General features: G+C 34.6%; 3 protein-coding genes across 4 annotated transcripts; all 3 read right to left on the bottom strand.

Annotated features, from left to right (window-relative positions):
• Window positions 1-3,422: 3,422 nt before the first annotated feature.
• On the bottom strand, window positions 3,423-11,363 carry LOC145617541 (uncharacterized). Of its 2 annotated transcripts, none has more exons than XM_081672251.1 (9): window positions 11,210-11,363; window positions 10,557-10,808; window positions 10,226-10,375; window positions 9,967-10,101; window positions 9,789-9,854; window positions 8,674-8,724; window positions 8,472-8,552; window positions 5,400-5,481; window positions 3,423-4,195 (listed from the first exon to the last, which is right to left on the bottom strand). In XM_081672251.1, the coding sequence occupies exons 2-9, from the start codon at window positions 10,752-10,754 to the stop codon at window positions 4,005-4,007; spliced, it is 954 nt and encodes a 317-aa protein (XP_081528377.1). In that variant the 5' UTR covers window positions 10,755-10,808; window positions 11,210-11,363; the 3' UTR covers window positions 3,423-4,004. The 2 variants fall into 2 exon arrangements, with proteins under 2 accessions (XP_081528377.1, XP_081528378.1); XM_081672252.1 differs by having other exon boundaries at window positions 3,423-4,192; window positions 11,210-11,360.
• Window positions 11,364-13,070: 1,707 nt separating this feature from the next.
• Window positions 13,071-14,451, bottom strand: LOC145618570 (uncharacterized). Its single transcript, XM_081673342.1, has 2 exons — window positions 14,210-14,451; window positions 13,071-13,639 (listed from the first exon to the last, which is right to left on the bottom strand). The coding sequence occupies exons 1-2, from the start codon at window positions 14,372-14,374 to the stop codon at window positions 13,109-13,111; spliced, it is 696 nt and encodes a 231-aa protein (XP_081529468.1). The 5' UTR covers window positions 14,375-14,451; the 3' UTR covers window positions 13,071-13,108.
• Window positions 14,452-15,506: 1,055 nt separating this feature from the next.
• LOC145617712 (uncharacterized) lies at window positions 15,507-20,464 on the bottom strand. Its single transcript, XM_081672453.1, has 5 exons — window positions 20,186-20,464; window positions 18,029-18,962; window positions 17,613-17,708; window positions 17,384-17,520; window positions 15,507-16,111 (listed from the first exon to the last, which is right to left on the bottom strand). Exons 1-5 carry the CDS (start codon window positions 20,428-20,430, stop codon window positions 15,925-15,927), a joined length of 1,599 nt encoding a protein of 532 aa, XP_081528579.1. The 5' UTR covers window positions 20,431-20,464; the 3' UTR covers window positions 15,507-15,924.
• Between the last annotated feature and the right edge of the window lie 749 nt (window positions 20,465-21,213).

Below are 21,213 nucleotides of genomic sequence, written 5' to 3'. Positions count from 1 at the left end.
CACATTCACACTTTTGACACTATCCACAATTACAATAAGCTTAAAACTGATTAGCCTTTTTTATTACAATATATATATATATATATATATATATATATATATAGCCTTTGTGATTTATAGTGGTCTCAGCTGTTTCATAATTGTTAATTGACACACTTTAACTTTTATCATAAAAAATGAACAGAAGAAAAACGTTACAAACCTTGTAGGGTGAGGCGATCAGTCTTTCCCGTCCTAAGATGGGTTTTATACACGGCAGTCCAAGGCTGATGAGGCTCAGGATTAGGCTCCATAGTCGAGACATATATAAGGTAGTCGCCAGCAATGCAACCACTATCTTCCATGCGAACACCCTTAAAGGTGTCATAAACTTGAGCAAAGTTGAACACTTGCACTTTAGGATCTTTGTCTCTAAACCGTAGAGCTATGTGAAGGGTTTCGAGGTTTCCTGTTCGTTCGGACACAAAGATCATGCCTGATAGGCTTCCTGAATCTACATCATGGTCTGTGCCCACGCCGCGCAAAAGTGGACGTTGAAGAATTGTCTTGAGAGCGGCAGGTGGAATAACTTGGCCGTTGTAGTTGTAGAACTTTCCATCGGTCATGAGCTCTTCATCTTTGGGTGACCTGGGTCGATATTTAGCCGAGTAGATGTCTAATGGCACCGGTGGACGATAGGTTGCGAAGAACGCTAGGCTACCTTTCTTCTCTTCAACCAATACTTCTATTTTCTCTGCTTCCTTCTCTTCTATGTTGTCTTCTTTCTTATCTTCCTTCTTTTCTTCAACTTTTTCTTCTTTCTTCCCTTCTATGGTGTGTTCTCTGTTATCTTCCTTCTTTTCTTCAACTTTTTCTTCTTTCTTCTCTTTTGTCACATTTCTTCTTGTCCTTCTTTCTACCTTATATCCCTAAATTTTACATCAAATGAAAGTTAAGAGAATTTCATTCTGTATATGTATTAGTTTCAATTAATTTGAAGCATTACTTTATTCTTAGTGTTGTTAGAATGTGACTTGAACAGTACAGTTAGCCCCCTTTAAACAACTATCATGTAGATCTAACTGGAGTGGGCAGTTAGCCCCCTAAGGGCTTGAACTTAAGACTTTTAGTCCAAAATCAATGCATTACCCACAAAGCAAATTTGATTTAGTTATTGCATTAAAATTGTACTTAACCTATAAATTTACATATTTACTTCAATAAGAAAAATAAAAAATAATAAAATTTGGGGGGGGGGGGGGGGGGCGGTGCCACCCAGGCCCCTTCATAGATCCGCCAATGCTTTGAACAGTACAGTTAGCCCCCTTTGAACAATACTCGCACCTGCACCGCTCAATTGTCATTCCTACTTTGCACATGACTTTTTTCAGTAAGAAAATAAAAGAGTCAACGCCAGAAAATGGTCAAAGGACCCTCGCCACAACCCAAACACGATATAAGACCTTTTTCATTTATAAGGAATTGTGTAAGAAGAGATGTGAGGGACTCAATGCAAATGCAAATAAATTATCTCTATCTAATTGATATGGTTCAATTATTATTTATCTCAAAAGAATCCTAACATGAGAAAATATCTTCCAATCTTCTAATACATACGAGCAATGTGATGATCAAATAAATATAATTGGTAGAAAAAAGGGGTTGCATTCTTACCTCTCTTATACGAAGTCCTATGTTAGGAAGCCAGAAGGTCCTGCCAGATGAAAAGATCTCAACAATGGAATCATCTTCTGCAAGAGGCGGTGTCTCAAACCCGACACAAGTATGTCCCTCCATTGGCGTACTCCCAGGAAGTCCAACGACTCCAAATTGTTCATATCGGCGTAAGTTGGTGCAAATGCCGATAGATACCACATATTTGAAATTATCAGAATGTCGAAGATAATATGTCCCGTATATTTGTGTTAGATATTCATCCCCATCAAGAGTAATCTGTACATACGTAACAACTTTAACTAAGTAAAAGAGAACAGAGGAAGTTTAACAAAAAAAAAAAACTCTAAGATGTTAATTTACCGAGGACTCGTTATAATTTTTGGGTATATTTGTGTTAGTATTTTTGTAGCCCATCAAATGTTTGGTTGTATTGGCATTACGATCATCAGCTACTACAAACTCAATCCCCCAAACTCTATCTCTACTTTCATCTGTATGAAATATCACTTCAATGACACTTTGACTATCGTCAAGTACCAATTTCTGGTATGGTTCTGGATCTTTGGGGGTTTGTCCATACGGGCCATGCGTTCTAATTACCTGCGTACACAATACACATACATACATACCGCGTGCATATATTAATTAAGCAACAATAATAGTTTGTTATTACAAGGAACATTTATATACATATACAGTAGTTGAACAAGCAAACAACAAGGTGATTGAGCATAGCTCACCATAGTATTGTGATGGATTTATGCCGGAGACCGGATCGGAAATGAGGGATCGGATATCGTTGAAATTCTGAAATGTTTGAGCTTAGCTCGATCTGAACTTGCGCTGCACCCTCTTTATATCTTTCATACTTGTTTATAGCATTATTTATAATTTGGAATTGCTACGTGCATATATTTTGACTTTTTGCACACTTGCATTGTCCATTTTTTTTTAAGCGAGTAATATAATAAGAATACTCTTTATTATTAAAGGACATATAATAAGTGTCCAACTAAAATAACGACTCTGTTATATGGGAGAGTGTATTAGTGCAAGATGTGCAAATAATGTGCAATTGACTTGTTTGTGTTTCCCCCTCGGATCTAGTGTAGTACAACTGCACAAGTATTTTTTTATTTTTTTTATTTTTTTTTTTTTATTTTTTATTTTTTATTTATTTTTTTATTATTATTGACTTTTGAGTCAAATTTATCAATTACGAGTAATATATTAATACTCAAGATGCTTCAAAATGTACGAAAGACAACTCATTCATGTGGCTCAGCTCGCACCAATTCAAACTCTAGCTGGACTGCACAAAGCACCTCAGCTTGAGACTTTAGTAATGATCTGAGTTCCTAATAAGCTATCAACTAATTAAGAAAATGAACCCTATAGCTAAATAATAATTACGATTGGTTTTTTTTTAAAAAAAAATTACAATTAATAATATATTCAACTTTTTACTAATTATTCTTTAAGATTATATAACATTATAATTCAACTTATCTTGCTTGGTTAATGTATATACTGTATACTAGATTGAACCTTCTTGAGACAAACACAAGTAGGTCATTAAATTAACAGACTAGGCTGAGTATCATATGTTGAATTTGGATTTGTAACGTCTGGTAACAACAAAATTCTAGATACTTCTGCTAGCAGCTAACCCATCATATCCAAGACTAAGAACAGGTGTACACATCAATGTAATACACTACTCCGTAATACGGAGTAATAAAGAAGAAAAATCAAACACTTGAAAATGTAACAAACTCAAACATTTGATTAAAACACAAGCTAGTTTTTTCAGTTTATAGATTCATGTTAGACATCTAATAGATCGAATCAGGAAACTCTTCTAACTCACTTTTACCTTATATATGTTCTGCCACTCTGTGTGCTTAGCTCATCTTCCTTTGGAACTGGGACTGGTTTCCTCATCACCATATTTGACTCTCTGAGCCAGTGCCAGCAAGGTAGGTTTTGCTGCTTACCATCTGAACTTTCAATTTTGCTCAACTCGTCATCTTCACCTGAATTACTCATTTGTCGTCAACACAATTGAAAGTTTCAGTTTCTTCATACTCACAAAGTCACATTATTTGCTATCTCATCACTGTCATCATCATGAATTCCTTCGCACACAAAATATTGATTTAATAAGGGCCTCATTATCCTCTTTGTTCATCATCTTTTCCTTAACTTTAACCTTAATGCCTCAAGCATTGTACAAATTCTACCCAGCATTTGGCACAAGCTATCATAGATGCAAGAAACAGTCAATTAAAATGAATTTGAACTAATTCTGAATCTGTAAAATACAACACTGTTCTTTGTTCTTGTGCTTAATCACTGTCTTCACTGTCGTATTGACAAAGTGACTGGAGTACAGCATTAGAGGTTGTGCTTTCATGCAGATTAGTATCTTCCCTCTTCAAAGGTTCAGCGTTATCTGGTTTTTGAACTGGTTTCTTCTTCACCAAGAATTTGACTGCTGAAGTCTGCAAGGTGGGCTGTTTACTATCTGAAGGTTCTGCTAAACGCAAATGAAAAACAACTCAATCAGCACAGACATAGCTTCTAGAATGATTTATCGCAGAAAAGTAAAACATGGTATCAGATGATGAAAGGCCCGGGGGTGTTGATATAAAGGAAGCACTATGTTAGTTTCAGACTTTCAGGTTATGACAACCACTTCATACAATAACATCAAACCAATAAGGCTAGTCCATTGGCAAACCTATATAGCTTTTTCTGTTTTCCTAATTTGGCATCATGATCCTTCAAAAGATACACCATAATAAACATCCAGATCATTTAAGAATTCTTACCAACTAATCCAATCAGAATTATTCAGTTCATAAATTGTCCTGAAGAGGTGAACTTTCAAAACCCTTATATTGGCAAGATCAAGTTATATTATTGGGCTGTAAGGATTATTCAGTTTACTTTAAAAAATAGTGGCTGCATTGCCTGCATACAATGACTTGTGAATGAGAGTCATGTAGATGACAGTAGAAATCACAATGATGAAATTCGATATACTACCTCCATTTCATATTATGTGCAACAAGCCTAAACACGGACTCCTAGATAAAATATGTGTGTGATTGTTAAATGGTGAGAGAAAGATATAGATGCATGTGATGAGGAGAGATAGATAGGAATAACAAAGGAAAGAAAACATTTGTTGCACATAATGTGTATTAGTAAATGTTGCACATAAAATGAAATGGAGGCAGAAAAAAACTTGTGTAGCACAAGTGAAAAAATATATGGATAGTGAATAAGAAAGTGTGAGAACCAGTGGAGAAATTAGAATGACTGAAATATGGAAACTTTAAAATGATAACAGTAATAAAAAATGATCTCTACAACTTGAGACAAAGCATTCTAGCTAAATGAGTTTTTCCTTGGAATCAACAAACCCCCCTAAAATAAAACCATTGTAAATTCAGCACTGGTAATTTAGGAATTCTGAAGTTGTAAAATGGCATTGTGCTCTTACTTTATGACCCATTGTTTCCTTTTGGCCAACACAGTTTATTATACATTTGTGATCAATACCATTTTGTGCTAATTTTCCTTCCCATTTTGCCACACCTCTAAAAGCATAACATTTTGTTGCCTTAATTGCATTTCTTACACTGTATATCCAAAACATGAAGAGCAAAATAATCCTCCTATTTGTGACAATTGCTGTAATTCAAAGAAGAGGATGAAGTAATAAAATACTATACCTTTGTTACTCGAATCTTCAGATATATTACTCTTTGTCAACACATCTGTAGGTTTACAAGCATCATCTGAAAGTTTTTGTCTCTGCATCACAATAGACAAAGAATCATGTCAATAGCCTGATTCTCACAAATAACAAGCATAGATCAAGTACACCGAGGTAGATGTAAAAGTTCAACATTTAAATAGCTCATACTCTGGTTTCCACATTAGCAGAGAGCCAGAGAGCACACTCACAACCTCTATAAAAAGAGGGGAGATTGGTAATTGTTAAAAACAAAAAAGAAGCATTCTTAATTATCTGGATTGATTGGATTGGTCAGTTACCATCTTAGAAATATGTCCGCATGGGTATTTTGTACTTCAACACAACACTAAAGAGCACAAAGATTTATTCTTAGTAACTTAGTAAGCATAAAGATAAGATTATTAACCTAATCCCAAATAAATCTAAACATATTTATTCTTAGTTGGCACGCCTTGAAAAGGAGTTGGTGAACGTATCTCATCAGTGAGGCACACCCCCTAGTTCACAACAATATCCAACCTTAGATCCACTTTTCCCTTAATTCAGAAATCCTAATTTGTAATGTTAACTCTTAGATTATGTGACTGTTGTAAACCTTGCACTTCTGCCTCTCACCTCATACTTTGAGCATCAAATTTGAGGGCATACCTTGCAACTTTTGAAACTAAGTTTCCAATGCACAAGCTTCCGAACAGAAGAGCTGAAGGAGCTATATACAAACTAAAGCAGGATAACACCACAAACATATACAGAAGCCCCCACAGCACAATACATAAAATAAGTTACACAATAATCAGCAACAGAAATGATTTTCCCACATTTCCCTTCTAGGGTGAAATTGATGAATATATATAGGGTATCTATAACAATCAGGTAACATAACTTATGAAACTAAACACTCAATATCATAATTTCAGATAGCTCAATAATATAACTTTAAAACACTAAACGCTTTTGATGCAATAACTCGACATAGAAATGTGAATGATCACAAGGAGCCCATTTACTATTTAAATTCAATAAGCATAAGCATACTAATTCATACAAATGTCCCTATGCTCCAAGAATGAATTTATCCAGTAGGGGTTTCAACCTGTGACCTTAGGTTCATTCATTTGCAACCAATTGCAATTCTTACAGGTAGGGATGACCAAGAACTCGTTCTAATATAAGCAGGAAGTTGCAATATAAGCAATAGATGTAGTGAGATGCTGAGCTTAGAAATCCACAATTCCCTCATCAAGCTATAGAGCCAAAAGTAATAAAATACTTGATAAACAGTTATTGAAGCCAGAGTATTACATGTGAAGGGGCAGATAACAATGATAGCACACAAACAAGGACCAGAGATAGTACAACTGCAATACTGAACATGGTTGTGTATGGATCTAGAGTTGGACATGAAAGTTTCAAAAATAAAAGACAAGGATACATGTCAGTGCCCAAAATTTTGATATGGATTCCATGAGAGAGCAATTTCTGAACTTTAACACTTAAAGGGAAAACAAAGTATTTTCAATGTTAATACTCTGTGCTTAACATTAAACATAATGTTCTCCTTTAAACAAAAACAAGAGTATTAAAACAAGATTAAATCCAGCTTATATGTGAAATTAGTTAAGCTAATAAGGAATTACACAAATTCAAAATTTCCAATCAAAGTTTGTAAATTGTAATAGAAAAGAAAGTTAATGTAAAGGCCTACATGAGAAATTGTAGTAGCTTATCATATGCTAAAGAATACAGAGCCTTACTTTTAAAAGGCATGAAGCACACCAAGGTGCAAAAGTACTTGGAGCCTAGGCACAAGGCGAAGGCGTGCACCTTTTGTAGGTGAGGAGCATTAAATTTATATACAAAAATATCAATTAATTTCACCTTCCTCGGTTATTTCTTTTTTTTTTTTTTTTTACTTGCAACGCTTCTCATTTCAAACTTGCCAATACATTATTTCAATCTCTAATTAATTTGAATACCAATATGTAACAACTATATAAAAATGATATTATAAAAGTATAAATCAAGACAAACTAACAAGATCCCACATGACTAAATTTATTTACCCTAAAGTATAAATCATACACCTAGTAAAAGTGGAGTACATGAATATTGCAAAAGTCAAAGTGTTGCGAGTAAAAAACGAAGGAAGTACTAAATTCCATAAAGAATTATGACAAAAAGTAAAAGGGCCTACGACAGCTAGGGTTCTTCAAATGAAATTGGGAAAAATGGGGTTTCACTCTACTCTAGTATTAAGGATTTAATCATTTAAGGTATATATGACCATTGCAAAGTCACAAGATAATTTATTTTTTACAAAAATATTTCTTACACATCAGCTACTGACCTTACAACATATGGCGCAAAGGCAAAAAAGCCTTGCAGCCTTGAAAAAAGCACATAGGAATGTGCCTTTTGTTGGTCATTGCACTTGGCAGAGCTAAGGTGCCTGCTCTCGTGCCTGACTACGGCTTGTGCCTAGGCAAGCTTCTATTCACCTTACCTACTTTGACCAATTTTAGTTATTTATATATAAGAAAAAATAAAGTCTTGTTGGTAGTTTGTTCATTTTCAATTGTTATAATTTATATTTACTGATAACTAAAGATATTATCATTCAAAATTCGGCATTGGCATGTTGAGCAGTTAAATAAAAAACAGAGGGAGTCGTACTCCCTCTAGTAAAGGCATTAATCTCTTTCTAATTAATTATTATCTATTAATTATTGCCTTTCTTTTGGACCCAGAATCCTTTTCCATCAAAATAAACATACAAATACCCCCACTAACTCCCATTACATCTAATTTTTTATTAAAACAACAATAGATAACCAAAACACAATATCTTCAATAACAGTTATAACACTACAGAATAGCACTTATAGAGCTAATATGGCCAGAGGGAGTAGCACATAATTGCATTTCGAAAGAAAGAGGCAAACACCGCAATGAGACATCAGTAAGACCAGCTGAAAAGCATCAGCATCACAAAGAGACCACAGAATGGTTCTGTTTATACTATGACTGATATTAAACCGCACTATACCTTCACGCTGTCATTTTCTATCTCATCATTGTCATCATCCCACTCTTCATCATCAATCCTTCGCACATACTGTTTGGGCCCCTGAAAAAGATGTTACGCCAGAAAAAAAAAAATGAAAATTTGTTACAAAATGAAAAAAGAACAGATAATATGTTAAAGGCCAAAGGATGAGGCATAGAGGATTATCAATTCCTATACTGACATTGAATATTGATTTGATAAGGGCTTCATCCTCTTCATCCAACTTCTTTTCCTGTAGCATAATTCAACTTGGTCAGCCCACTACTTAACAAACAAGCAAAAATTAGGGGGTTGTAACATCAACAGAACAAGGTAAACATAGACAAAGCAATCAGATACATATTTCCTAACCGGTGAGCAAGTTAACTTCAAGACAGATACAAATGACAGAAACATGAACAGGATATACAAGTATCATCACACCTCCACAAGAATTAGTGACTTCTAAAGTTCTAAGTACTTTACAACTGGCTTCATCTCAGTTCAAGAATAAGCATGTATACATTCATCATATAAACTGGTATTATTATGGTTAACATGCTAAAACAATAGCAACTATAATACCATGGGTGAATCATGAATTTAATATACAGATGAGTGTATTTTTTTCTTTTCTTTTTTGGTGTTTCCACCTAGTTCACCCTTTGGGCTAATCTGATTCGGGGCTCAGTTCGTATTTTTCTTCCTGTAATTGCCAATTTATAAGCTTATATTCTCTCTTCTCGTCTGAATGCAGAATTTCTATTTGGTTTTCCAGCACCTAAGCCCAAACAAGATCTTAAACTTTCTAATGAGTACAGATGAGGTGTAACCATAACCAAAACTTGGTCAGTAAAGGCCAGGCAACATATATAGATTCATTTCTAATTGTATACCAAGAGGTCCATATGGATAATGGTACAATCGACCGACATCAGCTCTGATTTGTTTCCGGTATCCACTACCAATATTAGAATTCGGAAACCTAGTAGAAAAGGGATAGTAAAATGCAGGAAACAGAATATACTAGTATATGCTTGCCTAAATTACTTAAGTCTCTCTAAAATAAGAAGCTCCATCTTAAACCAATAAAATTTCTAATGCATTAACAGGAATAGGATTCTAAATTAAAAAGGTTGCACCCCTTATTTTGGAAGAGCCGGTGTATTTTGAGGAAAACCAAATAAATACAGCATAATATCACTATCAATTTATTTGAAATGTCACAATATATACAAACTTGAAACAAATAAATGCACATGATCCCCTATACTTAGTAAGATTAACCAAATCCAAAGCAACAGCATTTAGTTATACCTTGTCCTCACCCGTGCGCTGCAAGGCCTCTAGCATTGCATCTACACTGACTGTTGCATGCCTTGACTGAAAAAGAACACAGTAAAAATTAGATAAACAAACATGAAACAGACATCTGAAGTGGAGAAAATACAATAGAAACAAATATTATATTCAAATTCTGACACAAGTAAAGTACCCTCATAGACTTCATTTCATCAAGGGTTGCCAGTATGTCCATTTCCCGTTTTGAGTCCAAAGTTCTATTCTCTAAAGATTTCATTGCATCTCCCATTTCTTCAGAATCTCGTTTCATTTTCTCCTTCTCAATTTCCTGAAGCCAACAAAAATTACATAATCGAAATCAGTATCAAACAATACACATTCCAATAACTCTCATAATTCAAATATCATTTTACAAAACTCAAGCAAAACGACGGACATCTAGCATAACCCACCTCATCTTTATCCCGCCAAGGTTCGAAATTCCGTGTGGCACCCGCCTCAACCACGTAATCCGAGTTTTGCGGGTCCGTCTTCATTGCCAGCTCAGCTGAACACTTTGTACATTTGAAGTAAAATCGAAAAACTTGGATGCCCAAGTATGTCTGCATTGGTTTACGAATGAAATGCCAAGTTAGGGAATCACATCAACTCTACTTGTAATGCAATTTATCACAAAATTTGGCATACCCATCAAATCAAACAGCAAAATAAACCAACAAGTAGCATGAAATTCAACTAAATTAACACATAGATTAGGTTTATAAGTTGAAGGATATAGGATACCTCGCCGATGACGTCTTCTTTCCTCGAATTGAACTTGGTTCCTTTATAGATGTAGTTACCACACGTATTGCAGCGAATAGACATTGGCAACATCATTCGGACTTTGATTTGCTGATTCTTGGGCTGCCTTCGCCTCGGAATTTTGGCGGGATCAAAATCAGGTGGATAGTATTTGTTTAACACCTTCCTTTCTCCCATCTTTCTCTACTCTCTTCAATTCAGTATTCTTCTTCGCCTTCTTCAACAAGAATTCTACCAAAAATTTATAAGAAAATCCACATTAAAAGGTTGGGCAATACATTATAGGATTTTGCAATACATTAACAACCCAATTTGATTCAATCATCAAACAAATCACATAATTAAGGGATATGTGATTTAATTTAAGGCTCATAATTTTCTGTAAAGGGTTGGGCAATGCATTAAAGGGTTGTGCAATACATTAGCAATCAAATTTGATTCAATTATCAAACAAATCACATAATTTTAGGTGTCTGATTCAATTAAGGCTCGTAATTTTCTGTTCTAGCAACAAAATTGCTGGTTAGTATATAGAACCAATACTTCAGATTTCCAACAAATAAATTAGATGAAAGATGAACCCTAGATTGTGAAATTGGTTTGACGATTACTAAAAGAAACAACGAACTAACCTCAGAAGCTGCTGAGAACGAACAAATAGTTTGTAATGGAGAACGTCAAGTGCGATATTCAGTGCGCTTCAATGGAGAAGGAGGAGAGAGACGAGCAAATCAATGGTTAATTTTATTTTATTTTTTTGTTTTGTTATTTATTATAGGTAAGAAAAAGAAAAAACTTTAGTAGGAAACCTCTTCACAAGAGGAAATTCCTAATGCAAAACAATTTTTTAAAGGGGTGCAACACGAGGAATTCTCAAGATATCGCCTATGAGAGGAAAATTAAGAACTAAACTGAAAATAATTTGAAGAGAATAGGCCCTAATTACTAAAGCACACTTAACTACTAATACGAGTTTTGATAACATTTGGTGCATTAATAAAAGTAAAAGGGTAAATATGATAGGTGACCCCATTAATAAAAGTAAAAGGGCAAATATAATAGGTGACCCGACCCACCCAACTTAATTTTAAAGTGATCTTCCGCGACTCTTTAAGAATTGATCCCTGACTCGAGCCATTAAACAAGTTTATTGACAATTAGACAATATGTTATGTAATTTTTTCTATTGTAAATTTCAAATTTGCAATACTTGTTTTATTCGTTCGTTTTTATTTTTAACAAATCTTTTTGGATTATACTTTAATTGAGTGGTGTAAATCCCAACTACAGATAATGCTTGTGAAACGCTAAACGACACCTTCATTTTACTTGATTACGCCCAAATTTTAAAATGAATGACGACCCTTACATACACTCATGATTTTTACCTATCCAATTCGAGAACATTCTCTCTTCTCTTAACAAACCACCACTAACCAAGGGCCAAGGCCATCGTCGAAGTAAATGTTGTATTTTTGTAGAGAAAGCTAGAAATGCCTATTTTTTCCGAAAACACGGGGTGAAAACAACAAAAAAAAAAAAATTGAAACTCAAACGGTTGCACGAATTGTAGGGGCGTTTTGTGAGAAACGCCAAGAAATTTCGTTAAAACATGAGGGTTTTGAAATTTTTAGGCAATTCTGCCATGATTATTCGAAAATTTTAAGCATTTTCCAAAAAATTGAAGAACAACTCAAATAGATGTATGAGTAGTGAATTTTGAGTTTAACGATGTTCTAAATTGATCTCTTGTTCACTACCTAGTACCTACTATGTGCTTAGAAAAGACTATCCAGAGGCCAAATTATGCCTAGAAATAGGTTTTCAAGGGGTAGTTTTCATTTTGACAAATTAGAACCTTAATTAATCTTTGTTTGTTAAGTATTTGATGTGAATGATTTATGTGTAATCTACTCCACTTATTCCTATTTATTTCATGTAAATTTGGATTAAATTCGTTGATTATATTAGAAAGCCTTAAATCAATATAAACTCTAATTTTACTTGAAATTGCAATTGATCATGAAGAATAGGCCGATTATTAATTACATCATATGTAATAGGTTTAATAGGCTATGTTCCATGTTAATAATCTTCATATATCCACATATTAAAACATTAATTGGATTAGTTGTTTTAATATGAATCACTAGAACCCTAATTCTTGAATAAATGTTGAATTTTTTATAATTTAGGGATTGATTGAAAATTCATGGTATTCATCATATTCTTGCAATTTTTGGGGAATTGATTGACAACTAATTAATACACAACCTTCAATTTCACACAACCTCCAACAGTAGAAATACATTGGTCGATCAAAAACTTAGCATCCATCAAATGCTATCGAGCTAAAAGAGAAACTAAACAATAAAGAAATCAACGTAACATTTTATTATTATAAATATACATTGAACTTAATCTAACAAAAAGCTATCAAAATAATTTGTTATATATATTAAGAAATAGATGATGTGTATATTATATTTTATATAGTACTTGATAACCCAAGGAAATATGAAACTCCATATTCAAGTGGACTCATCAATAACACTAGATTTGGTACTCATAGTTAGACCATGCAATTTAGTAGCATAATCTAGCCCATACAAAATCCATACCATGACCAAGGAAGAAATGAGCACAAACACAGGACCAATCAACCACAACAACAAAGGCAAACTAATGCACAACATTCTACTCCCTACAACTCCCATTAGAAACCCTCTTTCCAACACTCTCTTTGTATGCCCACGGCTCAACAACTCGCCTGACGCGTTGATCAAGAAGTTAGCATCCACCAAGTAGCTGATGGCTATTGAGCTGCACAGGAAACTGGTCAATAAGAACACCAATGCTGAGCCATACTTGAGGACAACGATCCGGCCTGTTTGGGACCCGAAAAATTGAGTCGTGGCTAGAAGGTCACTGGCCTTGTACGCGTTGTTGGCTAAAGCAGCTAGTGCAGTGGTTATTAGCATGGTTATGGTGGCTGTTAGTATAGACTCCATTAGAGTGTTCCTTAGGCTTTGAACTGCAAGTACCTCTTTCTTGTCATCACCCTGTTACATTTTCATTTTGTATCCAAAAAAATTAAAGTTATTATTAGCTTTAAAACTACCACACATGTTCCTCGTTTCAATTATTTATTATCAATCCTTCAACTTTTATGAATTTGTTACAAACTTAGAAAACTCTTTGATAGCTACAAAATAACAATTTAGTTATCATGTCACACATAATATAATTAAAATGTATGTCACGTTACAGAATAACCTTTAAAATAATTGTGTATTTTCATCCTTTAATTTAAAATAATCGTGTATTTTCATCCTTTAATTTAACTTAATTTCAAAAATGCGAGTCAAGAAAATCTAACAGAGATCATTGCTACCTTAAGAAAGGTAGTTTGTAATAATTTTTACCAAACTACGTAAAAAAAAATTCAATAATTTGTAATCTTGATAGTACTACATATATTAGATATATATATCCCCGAACATATGGATTTTACTTTAATTAGATCAAAATAAGGTAACAATTAAGTGACACTATAATTCATGTATGATATATATATGATTAAAACTATATTATAGAGTTTATTTAATTAATTGAGGGAAAGAAATAATTACCGGTTTGATACCTTGAAGCCATTCCCTCCTCTTGAGAGTGTTGATTCCAATGGTGGTAAGGGAAGGATTGTGCTTGAAATTGTGCCAAAGAAAAACATGATATCCCACACTCAAAAACAAACTTAAAGGAACTAATGTTGTATCCAAAAAATTTATCACTGCCATTAAATTAAATCTTTTGAAGCTTTAAATTGGGAAACTTAAACTTGTTTGAAGAAATTAAGATTGATAACTAATCATAAAATTTCCCTCAAAAAAATAAGTGGTTTTGAAGTTTGGTAAGGTGACTACTAATAAGGAAAAGTTGTGTCCTAGTCATGAAAGCAAATTAGAAGCTTTTCTTAATTGGAAACCAATAACTCAATTGGTAAATGACACATTGTGGAGCCCACATGAATTAAGAAAGATTAGTAACTAAAGCACTATTATTTGTTCACATTTTTTCTTTTTAATTTATAACTTTTTTATGTTAAGATAGAAGTATTTTATATATATATCAAATATCATAAAGTCTTATATGTGGCTGGCCACACGGTGTGGCCATTCATCATGAGCATTATTTCGTTAGTGTTATAGGGGTTACTTGTTCAGTTTTACAGGGGTTATTTCGTCAGTGTTACAGGGGTTACTTAAGGGTTACTTGGTCAGTATTACAGGGGTTACCGGGTTAGTGTTATAGGGGTTACTTTGTTCTTTTATAAGTGGCCACATGGTATGGCCAGCCGCACACAAGACGCACTGAACAAATATTATAGGTATAAGCAGATGGAATGCTGAGCATGCCTAAATTAGGCCATTTTTCCACCTTTAGTTTTTGATAGTTGAGCAAATTAGGTTCATGATCAGCGATATAAACTTTAAGAATATAGAAATAAGCATGATGATCTTCATATATATCTTGTGAAAAAACGTAAATGATAACGAATTTAGTTGGTTAATAAAGTATTAAAATCTGGCAATATCTTGTGTCCAATACATGAGATTAATACTGTCTTACATCACTTGTTCTTTTTGCCTCTCTCTGTACCAGAATTAAAAAGGAATAAATCTCGTGAAAACTGTTTTCACATGATATGTACAAGATATTGATGGATTAGGGAGAAAAGTTCACAAATATAAGGACACTGCCAATTGCTAACTAAAAATAGAGCATCAGAGGCCATCTATAATCATACATGAAGGAAGAGTAGAGCCATGCACTCTCCAATCTATATGCACACTTTCATTGGATTGGGAAGGAACATCAAAGCGACGGCAAAAGATCAAGAAGGAAACAAAGCTTAAGAGAGCAAGAAAGGGGCCAAGAGTTAAACGATGGCATTCGCTTGGATAATGTACATACAAATGTGCAATCAAGTTATAACAGCCAACCTCAATGGCTCAATGCATTCAAGAGCAGAATATAGTATTTTACAGAGCACTATTGTTGGTAGGCTGTCCAACTTCCACATTAGAGTAGAAAATCATGCATGCTTGAACACCAAGCTCGAGGAACAAATGCACAAGTCGGCTTGTTCATTTTTCATACCTAAGTTACAGTAATGAGTAATGACGTGGTTTTACAAGACCAATTCCCCCCCTAATGCTTATGCTAAGCTGTTCTTCCGCATATGAACAGAAACACAAAATCATGGATCAGTGAGCGTTCTCCCCCATTTCAGTATGGATGAGTCAAAATTATGGTGCAACGGTTACAGAACTTGCTGTTGCTCCATCTATTCTCGCTTGTCCTCCTCCAGTTCCTCCCTAACCCCAACAAACACGTGGTCAGTGGAGCCTGACACTTTTCTCTCTTTCCTTTCGATCATGCTTGCCATATCAGCAGCAACCTTGACTCCACTACTTGTCAGTGAGACACCCTCTTCGTCTAGGTCATCACCAGACTCTTCCAAATAGGCATACCTAAAAGCAAAAGAAAGAATTAGATTTGATATTTAGATGATCATGATACCTTCCCCTAAGACAGGAACCATAATGGGTGATACTGTAGAGAGAGCATACAACAGGCAACTAAATTGCAATAAGCATAAAAAATTAACAGCACCCTGAAAAAGAACAAAGAACAAACAATGAAATACTCATCACAAAATCATAAATAAACATTACTGAGATTGCAGCTTTGGACATGGATTTACGAAATCAAATTTCCATATTGCACAAAAGTACCAACACAAATAACCAACGTAGAAAATCAATTGATTGATGCTTACTATGATTCTACATAAACCAAAAGGACCATTGGATGAAGGCAGAAGATTCCAGGATCAATGCAAAAAGGAAACAGAAAAGGCAGCAACTTTAATCAATCCATCAAATACTTAGGCTTAGGCTCATATCATGAGTTATGTGAGAATTGGAGAAAGCTTGTCAAAAGTTGGATCAGCTTCAATTTCTATAGCTTCCAAGCAAATTTGAAAGGTTACTATTATCTTTCATACCCTCCATCCAACATATTTCCTCCATTCCCCTAACATTGCAGTTTGCACCAATTAGACTTATGACATAATTCACAAACTTCTCTTCAATTACATATTAATATACTACCTCTGTTTCTTACTTTCTTAGTATTTACAACAAATGAGTTTGCATGGACTCCTAAGCAAAACAAAATTGCAAGTGTTAAATGGAATAAGAACGATAGAGAGTTGTCAATCAAAACAGAAAAGCCAAGATTCACTGGCACACCTATCCAGAAAACAAATTTGCACTACAATAACTATACAGACAGCTTGTCACCTCCTATTAAAGGAACGCTAAGTGATTGGGCTGCAGGTGAGTCCCAGACATCAACAAGAGAGAAGCGGAGGGGGAGGAGGACAATAGCATCCAATTTTAGCTTGACATTTTATACAGGATTAGCAAAGGCCAACATATTACCTATATGTCAGTGATGCAAATAAGGAAAAGGCAGTCTTTTTACTTGATTCAATTAGTTTCTATCTTATTCTTTTCATCACTATAAAAATTCGGGAAAGCCATGAGATTGAACATAATACACAGATATCTATCTGTTTCCCAACAATAAATTTGCCTTTTAGTATATATCACACACCCACATGCAAGCATTGCAGAATAGAAACACCAACACTCTTTAAGTTCATAGCTAGTCTCAAGAGAGGCACCACAAACATTGGGAACAAATCAACAGACTTACATATATGATATAACACATACCTTGTAGGGTTGCGAGAAGGAGCCCAGAGTATACATATCACAACTAAAAGAGAGTATGCAAGCAAAGCCCAAAAGGCCGGAATGATCCATGCAATCCGCCAAAGTTCGCCTAAAGGATCAGTTGCATTAAAATACAACTGCAAATAAGCAGACAATATCAAATAAGGTAAATGACAATAACTTTATTATGGGAAAGCACAGGAAAGAAGAACAGGTGAATATAAAGTACCTCATAACCAATCCAAGCAATTGAGAGCACTACAAATATCGCAAGAGAATTTGTAAATTTCCGGTAGAGCTCTAACTTAGCCAAGCTTCTACGAAGCTGAATTCAAGAATTAAAAAAGATAAATATAATGGAATTGCAAAATCTTACCTAATCCACAACAATAGAAGCATCAGTATATGCAATAAAAGATAACAGAGACACCATATACATGAAATACATCCACATAAAGCCTCCCCCCCCCCCCCCCCCCCCCCCTCTCTCTCTCAACATAAACAAGGGGTGCCTATTAAGAATTTAAGATGTTCATTTTTAGAAGTTTTAAATTCAAAGGAATCAATTCTGTATGAAGGAGAGCTTTAAAGTTGAGAATAAAATTAACCCTAAAAAAAAGGAAAGTATAGAAGTAGAATATTAACCTGCAACTTCTCCAAAGTGTTTGAAAGGGAGGAGAAAATCCACAAAATGAAGCATGTGTCCATAAACACGACAGGCAACACTAGAACTAACTTGGTTTTCCCAATAAAATCATTAATATTGCCCAAATGTTCATATAGTTCAAGCGCCTCAGAACCTAGAAAGTATATACCTCCAAAGAACATAACCTTTGATGTGATAGCCCCTAAAGTTGGTTTAACCACACCATATCCCATAGAAACAACCAGGAGGAGGAGTCGGGAGAGTGTCTTTTTAACTGCAGTAAAGGTTACTGCCCACAAAGTGACCCCCATTGGCCTAACACCTGTTGCATTCAGATTGGAATAGTCAAAATACCATAATGCCATTTCAAGCATACCAAGGGCAATCACTGCTGTAATGTGATAGTGCAGCTGTATAATATCTTTCCAGAACTGAACAAACCGCAGTAGCCAAGCCAGTCCTAGCAAGAGGTATGCTAAAGACATGAAACCATAAAATTTCATCAAAGGGGTCATTTTTCCAGGCAAATAACCATCCGGATTCTTCCATAACGTTCTTCCACTTATTGTTGTACCCTTTAGTGTCGGATCACAATACATAAAGTACAGATAATACATCCCTGTGCTGTTAATGTCAACAGACTGGAAAGGCATCAAGGCCTTATCATTCTTTCCTTCAAAGAAAACCTTGATCCGTTTAGGCCATTCACGCTTTTCTGGATTAGGCTGCATTATTACCTCACCTATCTTGCAATGCCCCTCACTAGCAAGGGTTTGATTGCAACATATTGCATCGGTTTTGAGGTATGTTCCACCAATCCGTTCTCGGTCTTTCACCTCAACTATGATAGCTTCCACTGTACTAGTATATTGCTGCCATTCATTCTGCTTCTCTGCGGACTCTTTTGTCCTTGTAAATGTAACAGATTCAAATCTGGAATGCCAACAACAAATAACATCAAACCAAGTATCAGTAAATCTAATATTGAGCACACAAGCCAGTCACAACTAACGTTACCAAATGTAGACAATGCATAGTCTCAGTAAATACATCAAGGGATAAAATGCATCACAACAGTCTCTAGGTAACAAACTTAGCTCTTTCTGTCACTAATAGCAGGATCATTCATATTCTAGGCTGCCTAATACGATACAGAGCAACTCATATCTACAATTAAAAATTTACAATTTTTGAATTTTCATAAATGCCTTTGATGATGCTTGACTAAGAATGTCAAGTAAAGGCTTCTTGTGGACCATAGCACGGCAGAGAAATAAATTAAATCAATTTTTTTTTTCATAACCCCTGATCGAATGTGACCGAATCTTTTATAGGGACCAACTCAATGTTACTCGGACTCTTCATTTCACCTCATGTACCTGCGTCGGACCCTCGACACTCTGACATGGGTGGGACACTTAGACACTTCATATTAGTTCAAAATCATGGGAAATTTTCACAAAATTGCCGGGTCGGATACTTGGACACATATCCTTGTTGGACATGGGTACCCCGAGTCCAGAGATTGTATAAACTAAGCAATTCTGTAATAGACAGTAGTCTCATTACTCTAAAATAAGACCATGTGGATGCCACTAACTTAGTTACTATAAAAGCAATAGGGACTATACTAATCAAATCCCGACTACATCAATGCCCTTTGAGCTCTCCACACCAAAAATATAACTAACATAACTAGATTCTTTTATGTTTCCCACTCCCTTTTCCATCCAAATACCCAATTCCATGATACAAATAAAGGTATCATCAACGCGATACACCTTCTCGGCTCCTCACTCAAATAAACAAACCTAACACGAATTCCACAAGCTAGCAATCTTCATTGCAGAAATAATATCAGGCTAAAAGCTCACCGTTTTTCAATTCTTTTCGAAATTTAAGCAACGTCTACTATACAAACAACCCTAAACAAGCTCAAAATAGATGAATGAAACGGAATCACCGCCATAGATTTAACCCAATTAAGCAACAATTCATCAACCGCCAATTAAAATCTCAAAAATCAAACAATTAAATCAAAAACAGACAAATTACAGTATCAGAAAAACAATTCGAATTCATGAAGACGATGATCAAATAATCAACAACTCACAAAATAACAAATTAAGTGAAAACAATTAAAGATGAAGATATACCTAATAAAAGACCTGCCTTTGGAACTTTTTTCAGAAGAAGAAGAAGAGTGATCGGAAACCTTAGAAGCATAGAGACCTTCGCTACCTCCATGAAAGAAGAAGGCGTTAGATTGAGGGATGAATTTTTCATTTCTGTAATCGTGAATTGAAGCTTCAACTATTTGGATTGAATTGAAGAAGAAGAAGAATGTAAGCCCTAAAAAAAACCCTAATTTTAATTTAATTGGAAATTCTCTATCCTCCATTGTTGTTGATTTTTATTTTTTTTTAATGTGTTTTTTTAATTTTAGGATGAAGAAAAAAAGGGGAAAGACGAAAGGGAAAGGGATGAACAGTGACAAAGAAATGTACCAAACACGAGGTCATAAACCACGACAACCAACGACGTGGCACTCTTATATAGTTTGATATATTAAAAAAATTAAATTTAGTGCTAGAGATAGGATTTTAAAATAACAATAAAAAAAAAGGTGTTTTTTTTAGGTTTGGTAGGTTGTAAATTTTTGACAAAAATTTCTCCATCTTAAAATTGTTTTCATTTGTGATAATAACATTCCTCTTATCATAGGTGGTTTAGTTATTACCATAATTTATTAGTCGGATAAATAAGCTATTGCCTATTGTATTTCGTATTTTTATTTTAACAACGTTTATTTGATGCAGCCAGTCACACCATGCAAAAAGCTAATACACACCAAAAAATTGATGGGTAACCCCTGATCGACCGAGTAATTCATAAAAGACCAAGTAACCACTGATTGAGTAACCCTAGCCACACCGTGTAACCAGCCACATGTGAAAATTTGTGTATTTTTTAAAATACTCTATAAAAATAATTCGGACATGTAGTATAAAAAGTACTTTCCCCCATTTCCTTCAAACTTTACCACTTTTAAAAGTTTTACAAATATTACAACATTCGTATATTTTCATTTACTTTTTCAATGTTTGTTTCCTCATCATACGGGTCCATATTTTTATATTTCTCATCACCTTGAATTTCAGGTCTTTTTCATTGTTGCAATAGA

The sequence above is a fragment of the Chenopodium album genome, chromosome 26 (genome assembly GCF_948465745.1).
Source record: "Chenopodium album chromosome 26, dcCheAlbu1.1, whole genome shotgun sequence".
Lineage (NCBI taxonomy): Eukaryota > Viridiplantae > Streptophyta > Magnoliopsida > Caryophyllales > Amaranthaceae > Chenopodium > Chenopodium album.
Note: the sequence above shows the minus strand (reverse complement) of the source record. Positions and strands in the feature narration are given on the sequence as shown.

Coding starts and splice junctions, on each gene's coding strand:
- LOC145617541 (XM_081672251.1), bottom strand. CDS start 10,754: ATGGGAGAAAGGAAGGTGTTAAACAAATACTATCCACCTGATTTTGAT. Junction 9,855..9,966: donor ATGAAATGAAGTCTATGAGG/GTACTTTACTTG, acceptor GTTCTTTTTCAG/TCAAGGCATGCAACAGTCAG. Junction 4,196..5,399: donor TGAAGATTCGAGTAACAAAG/GTATAGTATTTT, acceptor ATTTGCGTTTAG/CAGAACCTTCAGATAGTAAA.
- LOC145618570 (XM_081673342.1), bottom strand. CDS start 14,374: ATGGCAGTGATAAATTTTTTGGATACAACATTAGTTCCTTTAAGTTTG. Junction 13,640..14,209: donor GGCTTCAAGGTATCAAACCG/GTAATTATTTCT, acceptor AAAATGTAACAG/GGTGATGACAAGAAAGAGGT.
- LOC145617712 (XM_081672453.1), bottom strand. CDS start 20,430: ATGGAGGATAGAGAATTTCCAATTAAATTAAAATTAGGGTTTTTTTTA. Junction 17,709..18,028: donor ACACTTTGGAGAAGTTGCAG/GTTAATATTCTA, acceptor TCTTGAATTCAG/CTTCGTAGAAGCTTGGCTAA. Junction 17,521..17,612: donor TTGCTTGGATTGGTTATGAG/GTACTTTATATT, acceptor GCTTATTTGCAG/TTGTATTTTAATGCAACTGA.